General features: G+C 45.8%; 2 protein-coding genes across 2 annotated transcripts; one reads left to right on the top strand and one right to left on the bottom strand.

Annotated features, from left to right (window-relative positions):
• Window positions 1–4,676: 4,676 nt before the first annotated feature.
• Window positions 4,677–10,103, top strand: LOC127336201 (probable potassium transporter 11). The gene is made up of 9 exons (XM_051362997.2): window positions 4,677–5,484; window positions 5,887–6,112; window positions 6,414–6,659; window positions 6,760–6,810; window positions 7,061–7,327; window positions 7,411–7,463; window positions 7,546–7,660; window positions 7,809–8,063; window positions 8,785–10,103. The coding sequence occupies exons 1-9, from the start codon at window positions 5,365–5,367 to the stop codon at window positions 9,819–9,821; spliced, it is 2,370 nt and encodes a 789-aa protein (XP_051218957.1). The 5' UTR covers window positions 4,677–5,364; the 3' UTR covers window positions 9,822–10,103.
• Window positions 10,104–10,257: 154 nt separating this feature from the next.
• LOC127336202 (uncharacterized) lies at window positions 10,258–12,815 on the bottom strand. The gene is made up of 3 exons (XM_051362998.2): window positions 12,542–12,815; window positions 10,801–11,333; window positions 10,258–10,705 (listed from the first exon to the last, which is right to left on the bottom strand). Exons 2-3 carry the CDS (start codon window positions 11,329–11,331, stop codon window positions 10,460–10,462), a joined length of 777 nt encoding a protein of 258 aa, XP_051218958.1. The 5' UTR covers window positions 11,332–11,333; window positions 12,542–12,815; the 3' UTR covers window positions 10,258–10,459.
• Window positions 12,816–25,530: the final 12,715 nt, after the last annotated feature.

The raw sequence follows: 25,530 nt of genomic DNA, 5'->3' as shown, positions 1-25,530 counted from the left end.
TCTATAGAGATTGAGTGCATGTTATAGTTTTCATAAACCCATAGAAAGTTTTCCAAGAGGTCTAAACTTTTACTAGAAATCCTATAGGATTGTAATATATGAAGCAATTAATATGAATTTTGGAAGGTTCAATCCTTTAAATCAAACGTCCCCATAAGAAAAATATCCTATGGGTAAGAATCCTACGCATTTTTTTTTGAATCAAACATGTATCTAAAAGTAGGCAACCAAATCCCGTACGTTTTTCTCTCTCCTGGCCACATGTCAATTGTTAGTTGGGTGAATTTGTGGACTAGGTCCCATAAACTTATTTTAAAATTTAAACGGTACCCTTCTTCATCATTTATTTTACTTCCGCGCCATGTACAAGGATCGACACATCTTTCTCAAGCACAATACAATAGTGTTCCTTTGATTTGCGTGATAGAAAAAGTATAGAAATAGGAAAGGCATATGATTTTTGTCATTCTACATGAATCCTATGGGAAGATGAAGTGTCTTTAATTGTAGCAAATGAATTTTTCATTGGGTATGACCTAATATTTTTTTCCTATAAGATTTACATTACAAGATTTCTATAGGATTTTTTTTCTATGGGATGTGTTCCTATGAATTAGATGATTCATGCAGATTTTTTTCATATGATCCAAATCCCACAATTATTTATACAAATCCGATGAATCAAAGGAGCGTCGATCTTTTGGTTTGGTCTAGTTAAGTAACTAGGAAAATTGCAGCCACAGGCTAAGCTTTCGGTCAATTAAGAGGATATGAAGAACAACCTTTCTAGAAGATTTATGTATTCTAGAAAAAAGTTTATTTTCCGTTTAAGTGAAATAGAGAAAGAAGATATGACACCTCCACTAAGAAGTAAAATCAAACTTTTAGTCTTCTCTTTTTCTCGGTGCAACTTTGACCAGCATGCATCAAGCTAGATGATAACTTATAATATAACCAATCAAACACACGGAACAGAATGAAAAGAACACAACCCCTGGCGTATGCCATGGAACTTTTTTCGAACTAAAAAAGTCCAGATGGTAAGCACCACCTCAAAGCTTCTTGAAGTATTCATACTACCAGAAAAGATGGCGTGCCAATAAAATTTTAGCTCCAAAAACGATCCAAATACAAAACAAAAGATAACAAAATTGCGTGTTAGCATTATCAAAACATTTACTTTTAGCACAATATTCACTGTCGATTTTGTCTTTTTTCTATCTCGCCAAGCACACTATTTTTTTGCAGGACATAATGTATTGAATTAGAAGGTGAAAATTTGCACGGACGCACACAACGCTCTGGCGAAGTAGCACTTATTTCTAGATTGTTAAGAAACTTGCGCATATGCTATTCCAAGAAGATGCCCATTTCCGCGTGATCTGATCTCATGCATGACCACACATGTATAGCTAGCTTGAGCCTAGAGAGAAGGAAAAATATGGTCAGTCGTCTGAGAAGAATAATCATATCAATATACCAACCCAGCCACCAACATGGCAACAAACATGGTGGTGGAGCATCACCTGCAGAGAACATGAGCCACTGAAAATGCTACCATCTCATCTCATACATGCATATATTTTCAGCGAAGTCATGAGGTTGTCCATGACTTGCAGGCTCAGGTGCTCTGCTTTTGGAAGAAAGCTAGGAAGGAGGGGCAGAGGCGCCATTTCTCATTTCGTTTCCAGTATGGATAGACCTTTGTGATGACGATGATGCAACTGCCCGGTTCGTCAGTTCGTGTGCTTCTTCTGTCTCATGCACATCACTGCAGGCGACGACCTAGCGCCTAGCGGCTGAGGCTAGCTGCTGCTTCTTGTGGTATGCATGCATGCATATCCGGATGTATCACTAGATATTAATCAGCACCGCAAGAAAACTAGTTTGTTTTTTCGTACTAGTTGCAAGTTTGCAACAAAAGTCGTTGGGTATCAGTTCCTAGAGCATAGTATAATTCCCACTCACATTATTGATTTGATTATTAGCATGATCATTATTGCATCCAATTCCAATTCCCATTGCATAATTGCAGCACTTTCTTGCTCCTAGTATATTTTTTTGGAGCAGTTTCCTCTCAAGAATATATATTTACGCATTAAAATGGTACAAATGGTGGAAGATTAGCTTGGCAATCATGTCACTTGGTTTCAGACTTTTGTGAACGAGTGTTTGCTCAGATGGGACACGTGAAAATTGGCCTTCCCGGATGGTACTGAAATTAAAACATTGAGTGTTCAAACAATCCTGAAAATTCCACGAAAAGAAGTTTTTAGGAAAGGAAAAGTGGGTTCCGGCGTACCTAGGTTACATGAATCCGCTCACCCGAATCAAAGTGATTACGGGGTTTCCAAGAAATCCCCACTTTTAAAGCAAAGCGTACGTGTTAAAATTTTATGATCAAGGCAGCGCGGCGGGAACTGGTGACCTCTGTGTCGCTATACGCGAATAATGTGGTGATTTTCTGTCACCCGAACGAGGCAGAGCTGGGTGCGGTCCGCGGTATCATGGAGCTTTTCGGACAGGCTTCTGGCTTACGCACCAACTTCGCTAAGTGTTCGGTGTCCCCTATTGCATGTTCGGATGAGGTGGCTGTGGCTGCTGCAGAGCACATGGAGTGCCAGCTAGCGCCCTTCCCGGTGAAGTACCTGGGTATTCCCCTGTCGGTTAGGCGTCTGTCGGCCGAGACCTTCCAGCCGCTGTTGGATAGGCTGGCTGACAAATTGCCGACATGGCGGGCATCCATGATGCCGCAAGCCGGACGTTTGACGCTGATTCGAGCTGTGCTCGCGGCAATCCCGCTGCATCAGCTAATGGTTCTGGCCTTGAACAAAAAGACCCTCAAGCAGATCAACAAGATCCTGCGAGGGTTCCTCTGGGTGGGCCGGGCAGAGGCAAATGGAGGTCACTGCCACGTGAATTGGGCAATGGTGTGCCGGCCGCTTAACCTAGGGGGGTTGGGGATCCCCGACCTTGCACGGATGGCCATAAGCCTTAGGGTACGTTGGCAGTGGAGGCTGCACACGGACCCCCGGCGACCATGGCGCGGGCTCGACATGCAGTTCTCGAAGGCGGAGCTGGACATCTTTGCGGCCTCCACCTCGATGGTGGTGGGAAACGGAGAGTCCACCCTCTTCTGGGAGGACCGTTGGCTGGACGGCAAGTCCATCAAGGAGATGGCGCAAGAGGTGTTTACGCTGGTTCCTAAACGGCGCAGAAGGGTGCGTACGGTGCGTCAAGCACTGGTTGACCACACTTGGATTCCCGACATAGCTGGAGCACCGAGTCCCCATGCACTATGGCAATATGTGCAACTTTGGGTCAGATTGAGGGAGGTCCAGCTTTCGGGGGAGCAGGACACGTTGACCTAGTTGTGGACGACGGACGGCTAGTATACTTCTCATTCTTGCTACGAGGCCCTCTTCCAGGGAGATCACCTTAGCATCATGGGAGTTGAACTGGAGGTCCTGGGCGCCTCCTAGGGTGAAATTCTTTATATGGCTGGCATGTCTGGACAGGTGTTGGACGGGTGAGAGGCTGGCGCGTCGTGGTCTACCACATGCGCCCAGATGCCCGCTGTGTGACCAATCCGGGGAGACTATGACGCATCTACTCACTGGATGCTCATTCTCCAGGACGATCTGGTTCGAGGTCCTCTCGTGGATCCGATCCACCTCGGGGCCTCCGGCTTCGGAAGGGGACTTCGTGGAGTGGTGGTCGCAGGCGGTAAGGACCGCTCCCCGCCAGTTGCGCAAGGGTATTTCGTCGATAATCATGCTCACGGCGTGGTGGATCTGGAAGCACCGGAATGCTGCGATCTTTGACAACGTGCAACCTTCGGTGCCTTCTCTGCTCAACGACATCAAGACCGAGGCGCAACAGTGGGCGAGCGCAGGAGCCCGGGGTGTCCGCCAGATCCTCCCCTAGACTAGGTCTCCTTTCTTAGGTCAAGTTGTAGTGCGGGGTGTTGGTTCCTTTGTGGACATGTACATATAACTTTTTTTTCTATCTATCAATGCATCGAAACGCAAATCTTTTGCGTTTTCGCGATTTTGTTTTATGATCATCGCTTTTTGAGGAATTTAACTACTACAGTACTAGTAGTTAACGAAGTAAATTAAGATACTAACTAAACACCCACGTGTGTTCCTCAACAAATCTGTTGTCTAAAAAGAATAAAATTATTGACACTAGTAGAGCTCAAGAAAGAGTCAAGACACAAAAAAATAATTAGAACATGCCCAATAATACATAAACAACTCAGTAAAGTCAAACAACAAACTATATTCAGATAGTACTGTCCAAGTTGCAGCCTGGGTGGTACTACCAAACAAAAATAAGCAAACCCATTGACAAAACTACTTATTTAACACACAAAGTGACGATCGTAGATTGGATCTTCATCCCATGAAGATTAGGAACTAAAGTACTTATTTAACACTCTAAGTTAAACAGGAAGCATCAGAGCAGGTAGATTAGGGACTGCTAGGTAATCAAGCAGCTAGATGAAGAACACGCCACGTCGGCATCAGCAGCAGTATGCCTGCAAAGCAGCATTAGCTCCTCCTTCTTTGTCAGTTGTCGCCGTCCCTAACAGCAACAGTGCGATCCCGCAATCAGCACCCAAATCCGAGAACTTTTTATCAGTTAAATTCCAGACAAAATTAGTGGGCGCCCACCCTGCCTCTTCTCCCTGTCCTCATATGCTGCTCTTCTCCTGGCAGGCTGGCACTACTTCATTGCTTCTTTCGCTCTGTTTGGTTGGTTGGTCGGCCGCTCCGCCGCTCTCTCCACCTCGCCTGACCCTCCTCCCCCTCTCAGGCTCTCCCCTCCCGCGGCCGTTGCGTCTCTGCCTCCCGGCCGCCTCTGCCAGTTCGCAGGGCCGCATCAAAGTTTGATTTTGGGGAGGTTCGCGGAGGAAGAAAGGTTGGGTTTTTGGTTGGGGGTTTCTTATCCTGGTTTAGGAATCCCTGGCTCCTTTCTGTGCGGTGATTTCGGCCGAGTCTTTGGACTTTGGATTTGGAGTTCTTCTGCGGCCATTCTTGGCGGCTCCGTGGTTGGACCGGACCTTCCATTTATGGTCCCTGCAAATATCCCCAAGAATTCAGAGCGGCCGAAACAGTTCTTCAGTGGTAGAAGAGAGGTTTCCTTTGGGGATTTGTTTGCAAGATTAGTACCTGCTTGATGAGCCATAAGCTCTAATATTTCTATTGGTGTAAGAACCGAATGTGGAGGTGTTGATGCGAAGATTTGAAGCTGAACTTTGAGTTTCAGTTTGGTTGATGCAAAGACTTGAAGTGGAGGACTTGTTTCTTGGGACCGTTGTTTCTCTGAGGATTTGAGAGCTGTGGCAAAAAGAGATCGATGGCGTCGCTATCCGAGAGTGAGGCGACAAATAGGGGGAGCATGTGGGAACTAGATCAGAACCTTGATCAGCCCATGGACGAGGAAGCAACCAGACTGAAGAATATGTATAGAGAAAAGGTCTGACGTTTCTCTTCTTCAGTCAGTTTAAATTTTGTTTATTATTTTTTATGATTTTCAGAGAATATAAATTTGTCTCTGCATGTGACCAGTTCATCGAAGTTGCATGTTCGTCATCTGTAGGGCATTAAACAATCTTGTTTGGTTCATATGATGGGGGTGCCTGTTTTCTTTTTTCTTTACTAGTGCGATTAGTGAGTAACTGAAGAAAGAGGGATGATTTTGTTTTATTCAAGTTTCTTGTGCATTCCATTTTGATGAAACAATTTGCAGAAGAAGCTTTTGTCCTAAAATCGTAATGCTTGTGTGTTCTTGATAAGGAATTGAATGATTTTATTATTATTGAAGCAGCTTAGGTACTAAAGCAGGTTTTTATACTGACTGTTATTTTCTTTGATGCAGAAATTTTCATCAGCTTTGTTACTGCGCCTCGCATTTCAGAGCCTTGGGGTGGTCTTTGGTGACTTGGGAACATCACCCTTGTATGTGTTCTATAATGCCTTTCCTCGTGGAGTAGATGAAGATGAGGATATTATTGGAGCTCTTTCCTTGATCATTTACACCCTTACTCTGATCCCTCTTCTGAAGTATGTTTTTATTGTCTTGCGGGCAAATGATAATGGTCAAGGTGAGATAGTTGATCCTCAAGTAACATGCTGCTTAGACCTTCAATAAGATGGTGTCTCTTATGATCTGCTTTATAAATGACAAAACAGAACAAAATTAAATACATCTCAAATGTTTGTTTCTACACATTAACAAACACATTGCAGCTAATTTGCTTCCTTCAAATTATTAATTTTTAGCCTAATCATTTTACTATTGCTCCATTGTTGGAAGCAATTGTTACATGCGTAATTCTGTGATTACTTTGACTTGATAATTCGTTTGCACATATTCAGAGATTGTGACTTCCTTTTGTCCTGCAGGTGGTACATTTGCTCTTTATTCACTACTCTGCCGTCATGCAAAGATCAGCACTATACCCAACCAACACAAGACTGATGAGGACCTCACGACATATAGTAGGCAAACTTACGAGGAGAACTCATTGGCAGAAAAAATAAAGAAATGGCTAGAGACACGTGCATATAAAAGAAACTGCCTTCTTATTCTTGTTCTCATTGGTACTTGCACAGCCATTGGAGATGGTATCCTTACTCCTGCTATATCAGGTAATCTCTTCGGAAGTCATGTTCAGTGTCAAGGTTTTCAGAGTAAATCCAGTGTATCCAGTATCCAGGAATCTGATTTATGATTCTTGTGTTTCCTCAGTTCTTTCTGCATCAGGTGGAATAAAAGTTCAAAATCCGCACATGAGCACAGGTAATATCCTGTGTTCAATATGATTTATTCAATTGCTGGCATATTGTAACTTCTGTACATTTTTCAAGTAGCATGTAGAAACATATTCTCATCCTAATGGTGAAAGGAAGTCACTGCAGTTCACATCTGCGTGTTGTATTAATTATGATCTCATATGCACCCTTCTTGATCTTACTTCAAGTTCTTTAGTTCTTCTGCACAAGTTATTGTTTGAAGTCGCTTCATATTTGACTTTCTCTGCATCTGGCAGATATTGTTGTACTTGTTGCCGTGATCATCTTAATTGGAATATTTAGCATGCAGCACTATGGTACAGACAAAGTTGGATGGTTGTTTGCACCAATAGTGCTCATCTGGTTCATATTAATTGGAAGTGTTGGAGCACTGAACATACACAAGTATGGTAGCTCTGTGCTAAAAGCATACAATCCAGTCTATATATACCGATTTTTTCGAAGGCGAGGTAATTCTTCCGAGAGCTGGACTGTTCTTGGAGGAATCATGCTCAGCATCACAGGTCAGGCCGTTTTACCTATTCAGTTCCATCAATTTATAGTTTGATCTGGTGTAACATGAAGAAAATTGTTTCTTTCTATTCAGGAACTGAAGCATTATATGCGGATCTATGTCATTTTCCCGTATTGGCCATTCAGGTAACATATCTTGAGTTAGGAATTGTGTGATATATCTTCATGTAATTATGAGCTCCCTAAAATTAAGAATGTTTATTTGCAGATTGCTTTCACCTTCATTGTATTCCCATGCCTTCTACTGGCATACACAGGGCAGGCAGCTTATATAATTTCCAACAAGCAACATGTGAATGATGCCTTTTATCGCTCCCTTCCAGGTTCTCCTCGGATCATATAGCTTGTCATCCGTTGACTAATCTTAAGATATATCAGTTGGTGTGTCACCACATCATGTCTCACTATTGATAGTGCACACTATTGATGTATGTAATATGGTTCTTATAGTGAGATGTTTAATCATTGCAGATGCCATATACTGGCCAGCCTTTGTTATAGCAACTGCCTCAGCCATAGTTGCAAGTCAAGCCACCATATCTGCTACATACTCAATAATAAAGCAAGCTCTTGCACTAGGTTGTTTTCCCCGTGTGAAGATAGTCCACACCTCAAAGAAATTCCTTGGGCAGATTTACATCCCTGACATCAATTGGCTCCTCCTGATTCTTTGTATTGCTGTGACTGCTGGATTCAAGAACCAGAGCCAAATAGGAAATGCATATGGTAAGGCTTATGTTTTAAATTTTCATGTGCACTGCATATCCATGTAGTCTTTATCGAAAAAATATCCATGTAGTATGTACTGCTGAGCTTGGAGAGGCCAGGGGTTAGAGCATCTCCAGTCGCATCCCCCAAACGACGTCTGGCAAAAGCGCCGGATTGGTCGTTTGGGGGACGCTGTGGCATGGTGCCGTGTTTGGGGGGCACCCGTTCCCAGCCGGCCGCATTCCCCCAAACAAAAAAAAAGTGTATAAGTCCTGTCCGCCGTCCCTGATAGAGCCCCTGTGCACAGGGGATGGGCTGGGCACGCTGGACAATATTTGGGGCACGTCCGGACCGAAGCGGCCTTTGAGGCGCCCGACTGGGGGAGGTTAAGTGTCCGGCGCGCCCCAAATCCCTTTGGGTGTCGCGACTGGAGATGCTCTTATCCTCCTTTTTTGAAGAAGTACCGCTGTGCTTGGAGAAGCTACATATAAACAGTTTAGAAGAAAGATTGGCATATAATAGTACATGTTCTCTCTTGTTTTACCTGAAATCTATATATTTGACTGGCTTCTTTTAGCAAAGATCAGGCAAAACACTTCCCTAAAAAAAACCTGTTTCTAGTACTAATAGAAGACTGAGATTGTCCTAAACTAAGAACTTGTTGCTGAATAATTGATGATATAATCTCCACTGCATACATCAGATGGCTGTTAATTCACATTTCATGTTGTGTCAACAGGCACTGCAGTGGTTATAGTTATGCTAGTGACCACGTTCCTCATGGTACCAGTAATGCTGCTGGTGTGGAAGAGTCACTGGATCCTTGTCGTTACCTTTATTGTGCTCTCGTTGATGGTAGAGCTGCCCTACTTCTCGGCTTGCATATTAAAGATCGACCAAGGCGGTTGGGTTCCACTTGTCATTGCAATAGCTTTCTTCACCATCATGTATGTGTGGCACTACTGCACCGTGAAGCGCTATGAATTTGAGATGCACAGCAAGGTCTCGATGGCCTGGATTCTTGGCCTTGGTCCGAGCCTTGGTCTTGTCAGGGTTCCAGGGATAGGCTTTGTGTACACCGAGCTCGCAAGTGGCGTCCCTCACATCTTCTCCCACTTTATCACCAACCTACCTGCTATCCACTCGGTTGTTGTCTTTGTGTGTGTCAAGTATCTTCCGGTCTACACTGTCCCATTGGAGGAGCGGTTCCTTGTTAGGAGGATTGGGCCTAAGAACTTCCATATATTTCGTTGTATCGCAAGGTACGGATATAAAGACCTCCACAAAAAAGATGACGACTTTGAGAAGATGCTCTTTGACTGCCTGACATTATTCATCCGACTTGAGAGCATGATGGACGGTTATTCTGATTCAGATGAGTTCAGTGTGCCAGAGCAGAGGACAATCAGTGATACATTTCAGGCAGAAAAAACTATCAACACAATGTGCTCCAATGGTGACCTGAGCTACTCATCACAGGATTCCATTGTGCCGGTGCAGTCGCCCCTCGGGGTGAACAATCTACTGACGTACTCAAGCCATGCCAGCCAAGCAGTTGGCAATGAACTGGAGTTCTTGAACCGGTGCAAGGACGCTGGTGTTGTCCACATTCTAGGGAACACCATTGTGCGTGCACGGAGAGATTCAGGGGTCGTCAAGAAGATAGCTGTAGATTACATGTATGCTTTCATGAGGAGGGTCTGCAGGGAGAACAGCGTGATTTTCAACATTCCTCATGAGAGCCTTCTTAATGTTGGTCAAATATACTACATCTGAACCATCTCTTCTCCATTCGATTTGTGTTGGGTCTCAAGCAAGTAGCTCTGTTGCACTGCTTTCCAGAATGGGGAGGGCAGAGTTTTAGGATGAAACGATAGGGACCTGTTGTAAACTGTAAATAGGAACCATATCGTTCATGGGTATAAGTAGGGATAGCTTAAAGTTTTGTTTTCTGTTCTGGCAGTGTTTATGCAAATGGTAGTCTTTCTGCTGTAACATGTAAGATCCAGATGTTTCTTTGCCATGATATATAGACTATAGCGATGGTTATGTCTGTCAGGTTATTGAAAAAAAAAACATGTCTGACTGGGCATTGATGGGTTTAAATAAATTTTTGACTTCCAAATTGTAACTAGTGTGGCAGATTTACATGTTTAAAGGTTGGTTGTAATCAACAAGATAGATAAACCAATGTACACATGTTGTGGCAAAATAAAGCAAACGCAAAAGGGCACATTAGATAAACCAGTCTCAGACTCTCAGGATGTTCAGAGTTTCATCCAAGATAGCCACGAACAGTTCAAGTGTTCAACGATACCTACCAGAAACTAACTAGACCACAGGTCACATTTTGTGAGCATGACACCACTCTGCATGACTAGCCTGGACCAGCGACCACTCTGCATGTTGGGGGCCTAATTTCCCTTGGCCAATCTACGAATTTGGCTTGGGCGTGTCTTTTCGTCTCCAAGACTGATAACAACTTCTCCAAGTGACCTTTTCTGGTGACAGCGACGAAGTTCCTCAAGCTCGCACTTCAGAATGTCGACCTGCTGCTGGAGGGAATCAACACTGTCGCTAAGGTAGCCCATGTGCTCAGTCGCCTTCCCAGGGAGCTCCTTGTCCAACCATTGGGTGAATCCACAGTCTTCTTTGAAATCCTGACAAAACAGAAATTGTCATTACCGATCAATACAGTGATCATTCAGAGCAGTTACATATACTACACTGATGAACAATCTCCAGAGAAGCTCACCCCAAAGAGAGGGCAGCAGTAGAACCTTCGCGCTTGGTCTTGACTGTCCCATAAAGTTTCAATGGTACAAGGTTTATCATGCTTGCAAGTTGGCCAGCTTCCATCATCAGATTCATCAGTTACAGCAGGATCTTCATCAGCAATCGTCGTGGCATCAATTGCCTTGGAAACATAGGTAGTTTTCTTGGCACTCCATGTGACGAACAGTATGAAAGCTCCAACATGACGCCATGCCACGTTCAGAAATGCCCTCCAGGAATCATTCCCCACTATATCAATCAGCACAGTGGAAGGAGGAGCTAGTAGATTGTTCCTAACATACAGGATGTGCTGCAAAGTGATCTCATGCGCCTCCTCATTCAGCTGGAATATCTCCATTATCCAGCGCTGCACTTGCTCGAACGACTTATTCAGTGGGTCTGCCAGCCTCTTGATCACAAACGGGCAATCTGGACTCACTAATGTCCCCTCAGGTCCAGTGGAAAGCTTTCCTTCTGCTGCATGTATCATAAATTCATCTGGCATCGACATACCTGTAGAGAAACAACCACATATTATAGCAGCGACTTTTCCTGTCTTTAACTTGCATGAAACTACTGAAATATTCTCCATAATCACCCCTCAATTCCTAGCATTTTCTATACATTTGTGATATTTCTTCTGAAACTGCATTTCTCACCGCATAAAAGTAGCAATTTTGGGAGAAAAAAAGTTCATTCTACATGTTTTGTTTTCTACAGATAACACAAACTCACAGGCACACACACAAAAAGGGGTCTGTTTTTACATCCTACAAAGTCGTAGCTCATCAATTACAGTCCATATGCTCTGCAAGCATTTACTTTCGCCATCCTTTCTACTAGCATTATACTACTTCCCAAATTCAACTGGAAGAGTGGCATTCCTTCCTAATCAGTAACCATCGTCGCTGGTAGTACAGTAGCATTGTACCCAATCTACATCACTACAACGTCCTTTCCATTTCGTGGCATTCACTAATCTGCGAGGATCACCAGCGAGGTAGTAGCAGCAGTACTAGTGTGATCTTTAAACATTAGCCGCAGTAAAGGAAAGTAGGAAACCACCAACGTACGGCGCCGGCGGCGATCCGAGAAACTTTACCTCAGCTACTGATAATGGCTTATCAGATCGTAGTAACGGCGGCAGCAGGATCGATCAATCGCTTCCGGAGCGAAGCCACCAGAAGTAAAACCCCCTCCTCCCATAATGTCCCCCTCATTTCCTATCATTTTCTAGAAATTTGTGATATTTTCTTCTGAAACTGCATGTCTCACCGCATAAAAGTAGCAACTTTGGGAGAGAAAAAAAGTTCCTCCTACATGTTTTCTACAGATAACACAAACTCACAGGCAAACACACACACAAAAAGAGGTCTGTTTTTCATCCTACAAATTCTCAGCTAATCAAATACACTCCATATGTTGATGTTCTCCAAGCATTTACCTCGTCCTCCTTTCTACTACTAGCATTATACAACTTGTCAATTTCAACTGGAAAAGTGGCATTCTTTCCTAATCAGCAATCATCATCGCTGGTAGTACAGTAGCATTATCCCCAATCTACATCTCTACGACTTCCTTTCTAGTTCGTGGTATTCACTAATAAGCGACGATCACTAGCGCGGTAGTAGCAGCAGTACTAGTGTGATCTTTAAACATTAGCCGCAATGAAGGAAACCACCACCGTACGGCGCCGGCGGCGATCCGAGAAACTTATTTACCTCGCTGCTGATGATGGCGTATCGGCTCCTGGAAACGGCGGCGGCGGGATCGATCGATCGCCTCCGGGAGCGAAACCACCAGCGAATAGAACCCCCTTCTTCTCTCCCTACCCCGAAGTCCGAACCCTAGCTATTTTCCCCCTCTTTCTGCAGTTGGAACGAGGTATTTCTCCCCAGTCACATTCGTCGCTTTTATGTGGGTGGGAACACGAACGGACCAGCGAGTAGTATTGATTTTTGGCGGGCTGCGATCTTCCTCCTCTCCCGCACGACCGATTCGAAGAATTTCGGGACTCATGGGCGCGCGTTCCATGCTCGTGCTGCTGCAGATGAAATGCTAGGGGGTGTCGATGCCACTGTTTCTTGGGTGAGAAGGAGAAGAAAGCTGCATCCCAGCCCAAGGCAAAAGGCCCAGCAACCTAGTGGGCAGCCTTTCACAGGGTTTAACTAAGCGCATCCTTAATTCTCAAAAAAAAAAAAAAAAAAAAAACTAAGCGCATCCTTTTCATGTGTTAGAGCATCTCCAACAGACGCTCTATCCAGCGCTGTATCCAAAAAAGTGCCTGGTTTAGCGCGCGGACGTAAAATAATGCTCCAATAGGCGCTCTATCCGGCACTGTAAAATATAGCTTGGGGCAAAAGCACTATATCGTGCACTATATCTACCGCACCGAAAAGAGCGCGCGGTATAACGTCGCGCGCAGAAACAACTACTGATTTTTACAGCTCCAAGATACAGCGATGGATAGAGCTTCTGCTGGAGGTGAATATGTCCTCACGCGCAAAACATGAATGAAGCGCCCTGCAAAGCGCTTTTACAGCGCCAAGATTTAGCGCGGCTGTTGGAGATGCTCTTAGTGAATTATTACTTCCTCCATCCCTAAATAAGGTGTATAAATTTAGATTTACGTAAAAAGTAAAAAACAAATTGACCATGAATATATACCAAAATATGTAGATCTGTAATACCAAATCAGCGGAATAGGTTAAAAATCTTTTCTCTCTCCTCCTTTCTCACTCATTCACCTAGAATTTTACTTATGTGGAATAGGTTATTAGCCAGCTGACTATTGTATTTTCTCTAGTTGGTGCTTTACCAGAATTATTGAAAGTGGATGTTCTTAATTGATATTTTATCTTGATAAGAGCATCTGTACAGGTGACCCTAATAATGCCTCTAATACGCCTTAAGCTGTGGCTGCTTTGGGGGTGCCTGGACATGTGTCCGGTCTATCAAGAGGACGGTCCCGAGAACAACCTCATCTTTTTCTTTCTCACTGGAGTTAATTATGACCATCCTTTTGAGCACGAGGGTGCTAAGACCATTTCTCGTCATGCTAAAATCAATGTAAAAAACAACGAGAGGACCAGCTAGAACATCAACCGAGTGTGTCTAATGTGGCTGAACGAGCAGAAGTCAAAAATGAAGCTATGAAAAGTAAAAAATTTATCGGAAGTTTGATATTTCTATGGCTCGTCGAACTTGAGGAAGAGTCATCCCACCCAAACCAGATCAGATAACCCTGAACGAAATTAGGGGGGCACTAGTTGAATACCCGTGCGTTACCACGGTTCTCACTAGTTTATCTTGCGTCATACATTTAAACATAATCCACATGAAAATTCACATGTATAATAAAAAATGTACATGCTTTTCTAAGAAATAACACTCACGGAGTTTATCTATGGGAACCAATTCCTAGATTTTTTTCTATTTCAGTGTGATATATCGTGTTCATGATGAACAATTTTCAATAACCTACATGTCATGTGTTTGGCGGAACGATGCGTACCCGTAGGGTATCGGTTATGTGTTTATATGGTGTAGGGAAAGCCCCCATACATGGAAAATACATGAGTTGTACGTGTACGTCGGGGTACTACTCCGTACATGTACACATACGATAACCTACTCTAACATCCCCCTTATTCTAAACCACGGGACAGGTTTAGATTCCGCTTAAACTCATCTAGAGATTTTACAACAAGTGATTTGGTAAAGCCATCAGCCATCTAGTCCTTGGTCGAGATGAACTTGATGTCAAGACTGTTGCTAGCAACACGCTCACATCACGAACAAAGTGATAATCAATCTTAATGTGTTTGGTGCGGGCATGAAATACTGGATTGGCACAAAAATGCTGCACCCAGATTATCACACCGTAAATAAAGCTTCTCTCGGAGCTTCACACCTAGTTCACGAAGAACAACTTCAACCCAAATTAACTCTGTAGTTGCATTGGCTAAGACTTTGTATTCAGTCTCTGTACTGTACCGAGATACAATGACTTGCTTTTTAGCATTCTAGGACACCAGATTTAGACCTAGAAAAATAGGAAATCCTCCAGTGACGCAGCGATCCTCAAGACAGTCTGCCCAACCAGCATCCGAGGAAGCACTGAGAAGTGTAGAAGATGATTTCCGGAAAATAATACCAAGCTGAGATGTATCCTTAACATAGCGAAGAATGTGTTTAGCAACCGTCTAGTGAGCAGTAGTGGGAGCATGAAGATATTGGCAGATCTTATTTACAGAAAACGACATATTTGGCTATGTGAGAGTGAGGTACTGAAAATCACCAACAATCAGGTCCGGGCGGGCAGGTGTGCAACTTGTGCGGCCCGCACAGGGCCCAAGATTTTCGGGGGCCCCAAATATTTTTAGCTGGCTTATATATATGTTTAGCTAGCCGTAGACAGCCCATTAGCAAGATCCATGGAGAAATGCTCAAGTCTTGAGTCTGAACGGAGTGGATGCCTTACCTATCGAGCGATCATTCTAGGACTTTTTTAGGGTAATCAATGAGCCTAGCTAGTAGCTATGTGAGAAAGGCAGAAAACCGAGAACCATCGAGCGGGAGCCGCCGGTTCATCTTCTGTTCATTTTCCTGGATCCTGGCTTCTCTGACCGGCTGATCCTAACCTGAAACACACATCAGACCACAATCTAGACCTCTGATCGACATCTTCTGTTTCCGCGGTCTGGACTGTGGGGATCCCGGACTAGCTGTCCAAAATACCCGTTATGTATACAGTTCACGATTCCATGATCACTCCCATATGTTCTCAAGTTTATCTCCGGTTCACCTCCGAGGGAGTTCCCCATATACATCCAGAATCTGCCTAAGTGTAGGAACCCCATGTCCGAGAAGCCGGACACACCTGGGGGGTAGCCTTGGATATAAAACCATCTCAAATCACTTTTTTGCATGCCATGTGGATAAACACAAGTTTTGGGGCCATTCACCCCATCCGATGCTCGATTTCTGACAAAACCCTAGTTCTGTTGACCACTCGGTCTAACCCTTTCACTGCATCCCATCGAGGGTCCCCCGGTGGGCATATGCCTCCATTTGAGGTTGGTTAGGTCATAGGTACATGTGGTAACGAGGATAATCCCATATGATCTCAAGGTTCTCTCCGGTTCACCTCCGAGGGAGTTCCCCCCAAACATCCAGAATCTGCCTAAGTGTAGGAACCCCATGTCCGAGAAGCTGGACACACCTAGGGGGTAGCCTTGGATATAAAACCATCTCAAATCACTTTTGTGCATGACATGTGGACAAACACAAGTTTTGGGGCCATTCGCTAGATCCGATGCTCGATTTCTGACGAAACCCTAGTTCTGTTGACCGCTCGGTCTACCCCTTTGACTGCATCCCATCGGGGGTCCCCCGATGGGCATATGCCTCCATTTGAGCTTGGTTAGGTCATAGGTACATGTGGTAACAAGGATCATCCCATATGATCTCAAGTTTATCTCCGGTTCACCTCCGAGGGAGTTCCCCCTATACATCCAGAATCTGCCTAAGTGTAGGAACCCCGAGTTCCCCCTATACATCCAGAATCTGCCTAAGTGTAGGAACCCCATGTCCGAGAAGCCGGACACACCTAGGGGTAGCCTTGGATATAAAACCATCTAAAATCACTTTTTGCATGCCATGTGGACACACACAAGTTTTGGGCCATTCACCCCATCTAATGCTCGATTTCTGACGAAACCCTAGTTCTGTTGACCGCGCGGTCTACCCCTTTGACTGCATCCCATCGGGGGCCCCCCGGTGGGCATATGCCTCCATTTGAGCTTGGTTAGGTCATAGGTACATGTGGTAACAAGGATAATCCCATATGTTCTCAAGTTTCTCTCTGGTTCACCTCCGAGGGAGTTCCCCCTATACATCCAGAATCTGCCTAAGTGTAGGAACCCCATGTCCGAGAAGCCGGACACACCTGGGGGTAGCCCTGGATGTAAAACCATCTCAAATCACTTTTGTGCATGCCATGTGGACAAACAGCCACTCACCCCATCTGATGCTCGATTTCTGACGAAACCCTAGTTCTGTTGACCACACGGTCTACCCCTTTGACTGCATCCCATCGGGGGTCCCCCGGTGTGCATATGCCTCCATTTGAGATTGGTTAGGTCATAGGTGCATGTGGTAACAAGGATCATCCCATATGATCTCAAGTTTATCTCTGGTTCACCTCCGAGGGAGTTCCCCCTATACATCCAGAATCTGCCTAAGTGTAGAAACTCCATGTACGAGAAGCCGGACACACCTGGGGGTAGCCTTGGATATAAACCATCTCAAATCACTTTTGTGCATGCCATGTGGACAAACACAAGTTTTGGGGCCATTCCCTGCATCCCTTTCCTGCTACTTCTCTCCCGCCCTTTTTTTCCCGCCCACCCTTTCCCGCTGCTTCTCTCCCGCCCTTTTTTTCCCGCCAAGTTTTCCCGCCCACCCTTTCCCGCCCATTCTCTCCCGCCAAGTTTTTCCGTCGTTTCAGCCCCTCGTCGGCCTATATATAGCCATGTCTTCTCCACGAACAACACCAGCAACATTTCTTCCCTCATCACTTCTCTCATCCAATAGCACCACAAAATCCTCTGAGCTGAGCTACCGCTGAGATGTCTCCTCGTCGCCGTAGCAACACTGGCTTCATCGGCGTTTGCCTGCGGCCTGCGGGACATTTCGCGGCTGAAATCACCGCCGGTGGTGCGCGTGTGTGGCTCGGCACCTTCTACACGAAGGAGGCTGCTGCCCGCGCATACAACATTGCGGCTTGGAGGTTTGGCCGGCCGCGCCACGAAATGAACTTCCCAGAGGTCAGGTCTCTGACGGAAGCTTAGAGTCTCTCTACTGAGCCGCTACTTCGCTCACAGGGTGAAGCGCGGCGGTACAGGTCTGGCCAACGGCGGATTGATACCACCGAGGCGGACGAGCAGTTCATGGCACAGTGGCACAGAGACCATCCCGGAGACGTCGAGGCCACGCGCGCATTCTGGAAGGAGAAGCAGACATACATGAGAGAGAGGAGGGTGGAAAAGCGGCAGAGGAGGGCCGAATATGAAGCAGAGTACGCCAAAGGAGAGGCGTCGACATGGGGGGAGGATGATGAACGGTGGTTGGGGAACCTCTCAAGTACCGCTTCAGAGGACACCCCCAGCAAGGACGAAGATTTCGACAACTGATTAATATGTGTGTGTGTCGAGTCCGTGTGTCTAGCGGGTCATGTGTTGACCCAGTGTTAAGTGCTTCGTTCGTGTGTGGGTGTAGTTATTTAAGCACTTTGGTATGTGTGTGGATCTAGTTATTTAAGTGCTTTGTATCGTGTCTGGGTCTTAAGTTCTTAAGTGTATCACTTTTGTGCATGCCATGTAGAGTAAAGTTCATACGGGCACCGCCGTTGGAGGCCAGGCAAAGGGGTAGACCGCGCGGTCAAAGGGGTAGACCGCACAGTCAAAGGGGTGGACCGCGCAGTAAATTTAACGTCGACGTGGTCAAAATTTGTATATGAACCTATTATTATATATATTAGTTTAATGTAGTCACAAAAATAAATAAGGGAAAAAACAAAAAGAAAAAAGGAGGAAAAAAAGAAAAATAGGCTATGCCTAGGGTGGCCATCTGCATAGAGCCGGCCCTCGGCATAGCTTGACATAACCTAGTTATGTCAGGTGCCACCTGGTCGGGTCGGCCTCCCCACGCGCCCGAGCCACCCGCGCCCCCTTTTTCCCTCGAGCCCGCCGCCGCACCCTGCCTCCCCGCCGTCGCCCCTGCTCGCGCCGCCGCCGCCACCTGCTTGCCAGGCGCCCGAGCCGCCACACTCACCTGCCCGAGCCCCCCGAGCCGCCACCACTTCCTCCCCGAGCCTCGCACCGCCGCTGCCGCCCCCTCCTCCTCACCGTCGCCGCCACCCCCTCTTCCTCCCCGAGGCCCGCACCGCTGCCGCCCCGCACCCTCTTCCTCCCCGGCCGAGCCCCGCATGGCCGCCGCTGCCCCCTCCTCCTGACCATCGCCACCGCCCCTCTTCCTCCCAGAGCCCCGCACCGCCGCGCGCCCCATCTTCCTCCCCTCACCCGCCCCACATCCCGCTCGCCGGAGACCCGACCACCTCGCCTGCGCTCACCGTCGCCTCCCATGGCCGGCAGTGAGGTAAGATGTCCCATTTTTCTTTTTATTTTTACTAGTTTCCCTTAGGTTTAGATATGAATATGTGCATAGCCAAATAATATAGTTTTAGATAGAAAAATGTTACAGTTTCTTTGGATTCGGCAAACTGTAGTTGCACTGAACCATGAATAAGAAGGATTCTGACACATGCAGACCCATAGTAGTTGTATAACATCATCAGGATGCGCTGATTGAGACGAGGAACCGAAGTGCACACCCCTATTGAGGAATACATAGAATTTGAAATATGAAGATTTTGTATTGACTAATTTTGTTGTTCTTTAAATAGGCACAGGCGTGACGATCCTGGATCTTGACGCGATTCTCTCCGGTCACCGACTTCTCCATCGATTGTTCGACTACGTCCTCTACCGCCGAGGGTGAGCTAAAACATCACCTCCCCTTCTCCGCATTTTCTTATGTCACTAGATTCATTTTCCAAGTAAATTTGCGTAACCTAGGTGTCACTTCCCGTCCGCGATCGTTACGCTGATAAATATGCATTAGTGGTCAGCATATTTTGAACCGTAACGTTTGCAGCATTTACAGGACAGTCGACGGATGCGTAGTTGTCTACGTTTTCCATGTTCTACTCCGGTCCGAGTCAGGATTTTGGCGGCGCCTCCCCGTTGTTCTCCGGATGCACATCCTCTTGGCTTTTTGCCGAGACGTGTATCAGGAGAGCAGCGGGGAGGTGCTGCTGAAATTCTGACTTGGACCGGGGTAGAGCATGGAGAACGTAGCCAACTACGGATCCGGCGGCTGCTAGGAGCCCACCTAGTAGAGATGTAGGTTCATGCATGCGTTTCGCCCATTAAAATAAATAAAAATAAGATGCATTGAATTTCCTATTTGATATAAATGCTATGTATGTGGTTTGGCTCCCAATAAAGCAGAGGATGGCTAATAATGGATGGATGTACAATGAGCGTGTTAGTGCGACTGAAAAAACAGCTGAGTGGACAAGGAAGACCCATTTTCTAGTGAATGAGTTAGCGCGTGGTACAAAGGGGCTGGTTCGGGCACTTTGCCCCTGTGTTCGCTGCGTGAAGCGTCAACGTCGTGGAAAGGATGAAATGTATAGACACCTTATGCAATATGGGTATATGCATGGGTACGTCACGGAAGTCGACTTTGATGAGCGCGAACGTGACATAGGTGAGGTGATGCGGCAGCGGCTCAATGGCGATGAGTACAATGGAATTAGAGACTTTCTATATGATCTCGTCCATGCCGATGTCCCGGATTCGCCACCTCTAGAACCGGAGGCGCCGCCAGAACCGGAGGAACCTCCAGAACTGGAGGAACCAAAGCCAACCGCAAAGGCCTTCTATGGTATGATTGTCGCGGCTAAGAAGCCTCTGTACGAGGGCACCACGATTTCTCAGCTCGATGTCATCTTCCAATGTCTAGCCGACAATACCCGGTACAACACCACCTGTGAGGGTTTCGAAGTAAGTGTGAAAACAACTGGTAACATGTTGCCCAAAGATCATTGTCTGCCTAAAAGCATGCACGCGACGAGGAGAATGATGAAGGACCTCAACATGGATTATCAAAAGATAGACTGTTGTCCGAAAGGCTGCGTTCTATTTTGGAGACAGTTTGCGGAGGACAAGTATTGTCCCATCTGTAAGCAGTCTAGGTATGAAGAGGTAACGGGAAAGGATGGTCAGGTGAGGCAGTCAAGTACTGCAAATTCGATTCTTCGATATCTCCCATTCATAAAAAGAATCCAGCAACTTTACATGCACGAGGAGACAACCAAACAGATGACGTGGCACAAGTATGGGAAGAGATTCGAGGACGAAAACAAGCAGTTGAAGATGGGACATCCATCCGATGGTACGGCATGGAAGAACTTCGATAGGAAATTCCCCCTTGCGGCAGCCGATGCTCGGAATGTAAGGATTGCGATAGCAACAGATGGCTTCAATCCATATGTTATGTCGACTGCCAATTACAGTTGTTGGCATGTGTTTGTTATTCTGCTCAATCTCCCTCCTGGAGTCCTACTGACGAGGAAGACCATGTTTTTGTCGCTGATCATTCCAGGCCCTGATTACCTGGGGAAGAATTCGAGTGTCTACATGCAGCCGATTGTGGAAGATTTGAACCACTCTTGGCACCACGGGACATTGACGTACGACCGAGCATCGAAGACAAACTTCTACATGAAAGTTTGGTTGCAGTATACCATGCATGACATGCCCGGGTACGCCCTAACATGCGGATGGTGTACAGATGGTAAGTGGCCATGCCCAGTGTGCAGGCACCGGCTTGAGTTCCTTTGGCTACAGAAGGGTCGCAAGTATGTTGCGTTTGACACGAATTGACAGTTCCTCAAAAGGAGGCATCTGTTTCGAGAAGACAAAAAGAACTTCAAGAAGGGCAAAGTTGTGCATGAAAAAAAAAGATGTGCCGAAGTTTGATGGTACACTTGTTGAAGCCGAGCTACGTGCTCTCGTGCCGGCAGCGACGCCAACTAGCCATCAATTCGAGGGATATGGTGTAACGCACAACTGGACTCACGAGGCGGCCTTAACGAAGCTCGAGTATTACACGCACCTCGAACTTCCCCATAACATCGATGTGATGCACACTATAAAGAATGTCGCGGAGTCCATCTTTCACACATGCCTGAACATTCCCGTGAAGTCAAAGGATAATGTCAAGGCTAGAGTCGATGTTGAGATCCTCTGTGATAGGTAAAAATTACACATGAAGCGTCCTATTGGCCGCCAAAAGAATTGGTTCAAGCCGCATGCCAACTTCTGCCTTGATTCCATCCAAAAGAAGGAGGCATTCAGGTGGCTGAAATACGTCGGGACGTTCCCTGATGGTTATTGTTCGAATATGAGTAAGGGAGTTAATCTTTCAACGGGAAAAGTCACCGGGATCAAGAGTCACGACTATCATATATGGATTCAGTGGCTCATGCCGGTGATTCTTCGAGGGTATATCCCCGAGAAAGTCTGGCGAGTGTTTGCGCAGTTGAGCCATTTCTTCCGCACACTCTGTGCTAAGCAGATATGTCCCAAGGTTATTTCAAAGCTACAAGATACAGTGTCGGAGTTGCTATGCAATTTGGAGATGATATTTCCGCCAGGCTTCTTTACTCCGATGGCACATCTCATTGTGCACCTCGCCAACGAGGCACTCTTGGGTGGCCCGGTGCAGTTTCGTTGGTAGTTCTGTATTGAGAGAGAGTTTAAGTATATTCGAAAGATAACTGGAAACAAGGCCAAGATTGAAGCATGCATAGCTGAGGCAATATGCCTCCGGGAGATGGCAGATGCCGCGACAACGTACTATCCCGATGATGTTCCCACTCAGCATAACCCGGTCACTCGTTACAATGTCGACGTGCCTGAGAATGACCCCAAGCTACAACTATTCCAATTCCCCGGTGGCAAGGCTGGTAAAGGAACGAAATATAAATTGGAGAACGAAGAGAACGATTGTATAATGCTATATGTGCTTATGAACATGAAGGAAGTGGTCCCATTCGTAAGGTAAAATGGTGAAGAAATTACTTTGCAGCTAGTAACCTCGTCTCGGTCTAATGCTTATTTTCTCCTTTCAGCGAATTCACGGATGAAATGTGGCCGTATGATGAATTGCCCCAACCGTCGGAGATGGACACTCTACTCAAAGAGGGTGCTCCCGGAATTAATAAAAACTTTGTGTCATGGTTCATGGAAAAAGTAATTTCTAACCTGTCCTCTTACCTTGCAACATGTGACTTGTCCCTCTTATTACACGTAACTAATGCACACAACAAATTTGAAATGTTCTTGTAGGGCCGTGAGAGAAACATTGATATGCTAGATGAGTTGAAATGTGTTTCCCAAGGTTGTAGCCGTGAGGTGACCAAGTATGAGAAGTATGATGTGAATGGGTTTCGCTTCCATACAGAGACACACCAGAAGGGCCGGGCGAATCCCAAAACGATAAATACTGGGGTCTACACCAAAAGAGCCAATAACTTTGATTACTACGGAAGGTTACAGAGTGTATACGAGTTGACATTCAATCGTACGAACGTGCAACTCAATATCGTCGTGTTCAAGTGTCATTGGTTCGACCCAATAGGTGGACATAGAAGTGATAAGTCCATTGGGTTAGTTGAAGTTAAGCCTTCAACCACCTATAGCGGAGCCGATGTCTTTGTTGTGGCTCACCAAGCCAAGCAAGTTTATTATTTGCCCTACCCATGCCAGAAAGCGGAACTCAAGGGTTGGGAAGTCGTCTTCAAGGTATCGCCACATGGTAACCTACCGATTCCCTCTGAGGATGATTACAACAACATTGACCCCGTGACATACGAGAGGATTTTCTATCAAGAGGAACATGACTTCGGGGAATATATTTTAGAACCGTTTGTTGAAGAGGACCTCGGGAACGATGCAGAAACTCGTGGTGAGTCAGTGGTGGATCTAAAGGACATATCTATACTCGAGAAGTTACTTGAGGCGAATGACAATTATGATGAGCCTCCACCCATCGACCCTTCAACTTTGTACTCAAAAGATAGTGATAGTGATAGTGAGCCAGAGAAAGAGAAAGAGACAGAGTATGAGAGTGAGAGTGAGAGTGATGATGATTGGTGAGGGTCTTTTATTCTTAGTATTTATTTGTCAACATGCTTCTTAATTGCATTGTGCCTTTTATTCTTAGTATCTTCATTTTATTACTCCCTCCGTTCCTTTATATAGTGCCTATAGATTTTCGTCATTTGTTTCAGAATATAAGGTTTTAGCTTAGTGATGCGTGTGGTTGACACGTCCGTTGGGAACCCCAAGAGGAAGGTGTGATGCGCACAGCGGCAAGTTTCCCTCAGTAAGAAACCAAGGTTTAATCGAACCAGTAGGAGTCAAGAAGCACGTTGAAGGTTGATGGCGGCGGGATGTAGTGCGGCGCAACACCAGAGATTCCGGCGCCAACGTGGAACCTGCACAACACAACCAAAGTACTTTGCCCCAACGAAACAGTGAGGTTGTCAATCTCACCGGCTTGCTGTAACAAAGGATTAACCGTATTGTGTGGAAGATGATTGTTTGCAGAAAACAGTAGAACAAGTATTGCAGTAGATTGTATTTCAGTAAAGAGAATTGGACCGGGGTCCACAGTTCACTAGAGGTGTCTCTCCCAAACAGCATGTTGGGTGAACAAATTACAGTTGGGCAATTGACAAATAAAGAGGGCATGACCATGCACATACATATCATGATGAGTATAGTGAGATTTAATTGGGCATTACGACAAAGTACATAGACCGCCATCCAACTGCATCTATGCCTAAAAAGTCCACATTCAGGTTATCATCCGAACCCCCTCCAGTATTAAGTTGCAAAGCAACAGACAATTGCATTAAGTATGGTGTGTAATGTAATCAACAACTACATCCTTAGACATAGCATCAATGTTTTATCCCTAGTGGCAACAGCACAACACAACCTTAGAACTTTCTGTCACTGTCCCAGGTGTCAATGCAGGCATGAACCCACTATCGAGCATAAATACTCCCTCTTGGAGTTACAAGCATCTACTTGGCCAGAGCATCTACTAGTAACGGAGAGCATGCAAGATCATAAACAACACATAGATATAACTTTGATAATCAACATAACAAGTATTCTCTATTCATCGGATCCCAACAAACGCAACATATAGAATTACAGATAGATGATCTTGATCATGTTAGGCAGCTCACAAGATCCGACAATGATAGCACAATGGGGAGAAGACAACCATCTAGCTACTGCTATGGACCCATAGTCCAGGGGTAGACTACTCACACATCACTCCGGAGGCGACCATGGCGGCGTAGAGTCCTCCGGGAGATGAATCCCCTCTCTGGCAGGGTGCCGGAGGCGATCTCCTGGATCCCCCGAGATGGGATCGGCGGCGGCGGCGTCTCTGGAAGGTTTTCCGTATCGTGGCTCTCGGTACAGGGGGTTTCGCAACGGAGGCTATTTGTAGGCGGAAGGGCAGGTCAAGAGGTGGCACGGGGGCCCCACACCACAGGGCCGCGGCCAAGGGGGGGCCGCGCCGCCCTAGGGTGTGGCCCCCTCGTGGCCCCTCTTCGTCTCCTCTTCGGACTTCTGGAAGCTTCGTGGCAAAATAGGACCCTGGGCGTTGATTTCGTCCAATTCCGAGAATATTTCGTTACTAGGATTTCTGAAACCAAAAACAGCAGAAACGACAAGCGGCACTTTGGCATCTTGTTAATAGGTTAGTTCCAGAAAATGCACGAATATGACATAAAGTGTGCATAAAACATGTAGATAACATCAATAATGTGGCATGGAACATAAGAAATTATCGATACGCCGGAGACATATCAGCATCCCCAAGCTTAGTTCTGCTAGTCCCGAGCAGGTAAAACGATAACACAGATAATTTCTGGAGTGACATGCCATCATAACCTTGATCATACTATTTGTAAAGCATATGTAGTGAATGCAGCGATCAAAACAATGTATATGACATGAGTAAACAAGTGAATCATATAGCAAAGACTTTTCAT

The sequence above is a fragment of the Lolium perenne genome, chromosome 2 (genome assembly GCF_019359855.2).
Source record: "Lolium perenne isolate Kyuss_39 chromosome 2, Kyuss_2.0, whole genome shotgun sequence".
Taxonomy (NCBI): domain Eukaryota; kingdom Viridiplantae; phylum Streptophyta; class Magnoliopsida; order Poales; family Poaceae; genus Lolium; species Lolium perenne.
This window is presented reverse-complemented; position numbering and strand designations above follow the sequence as displayed.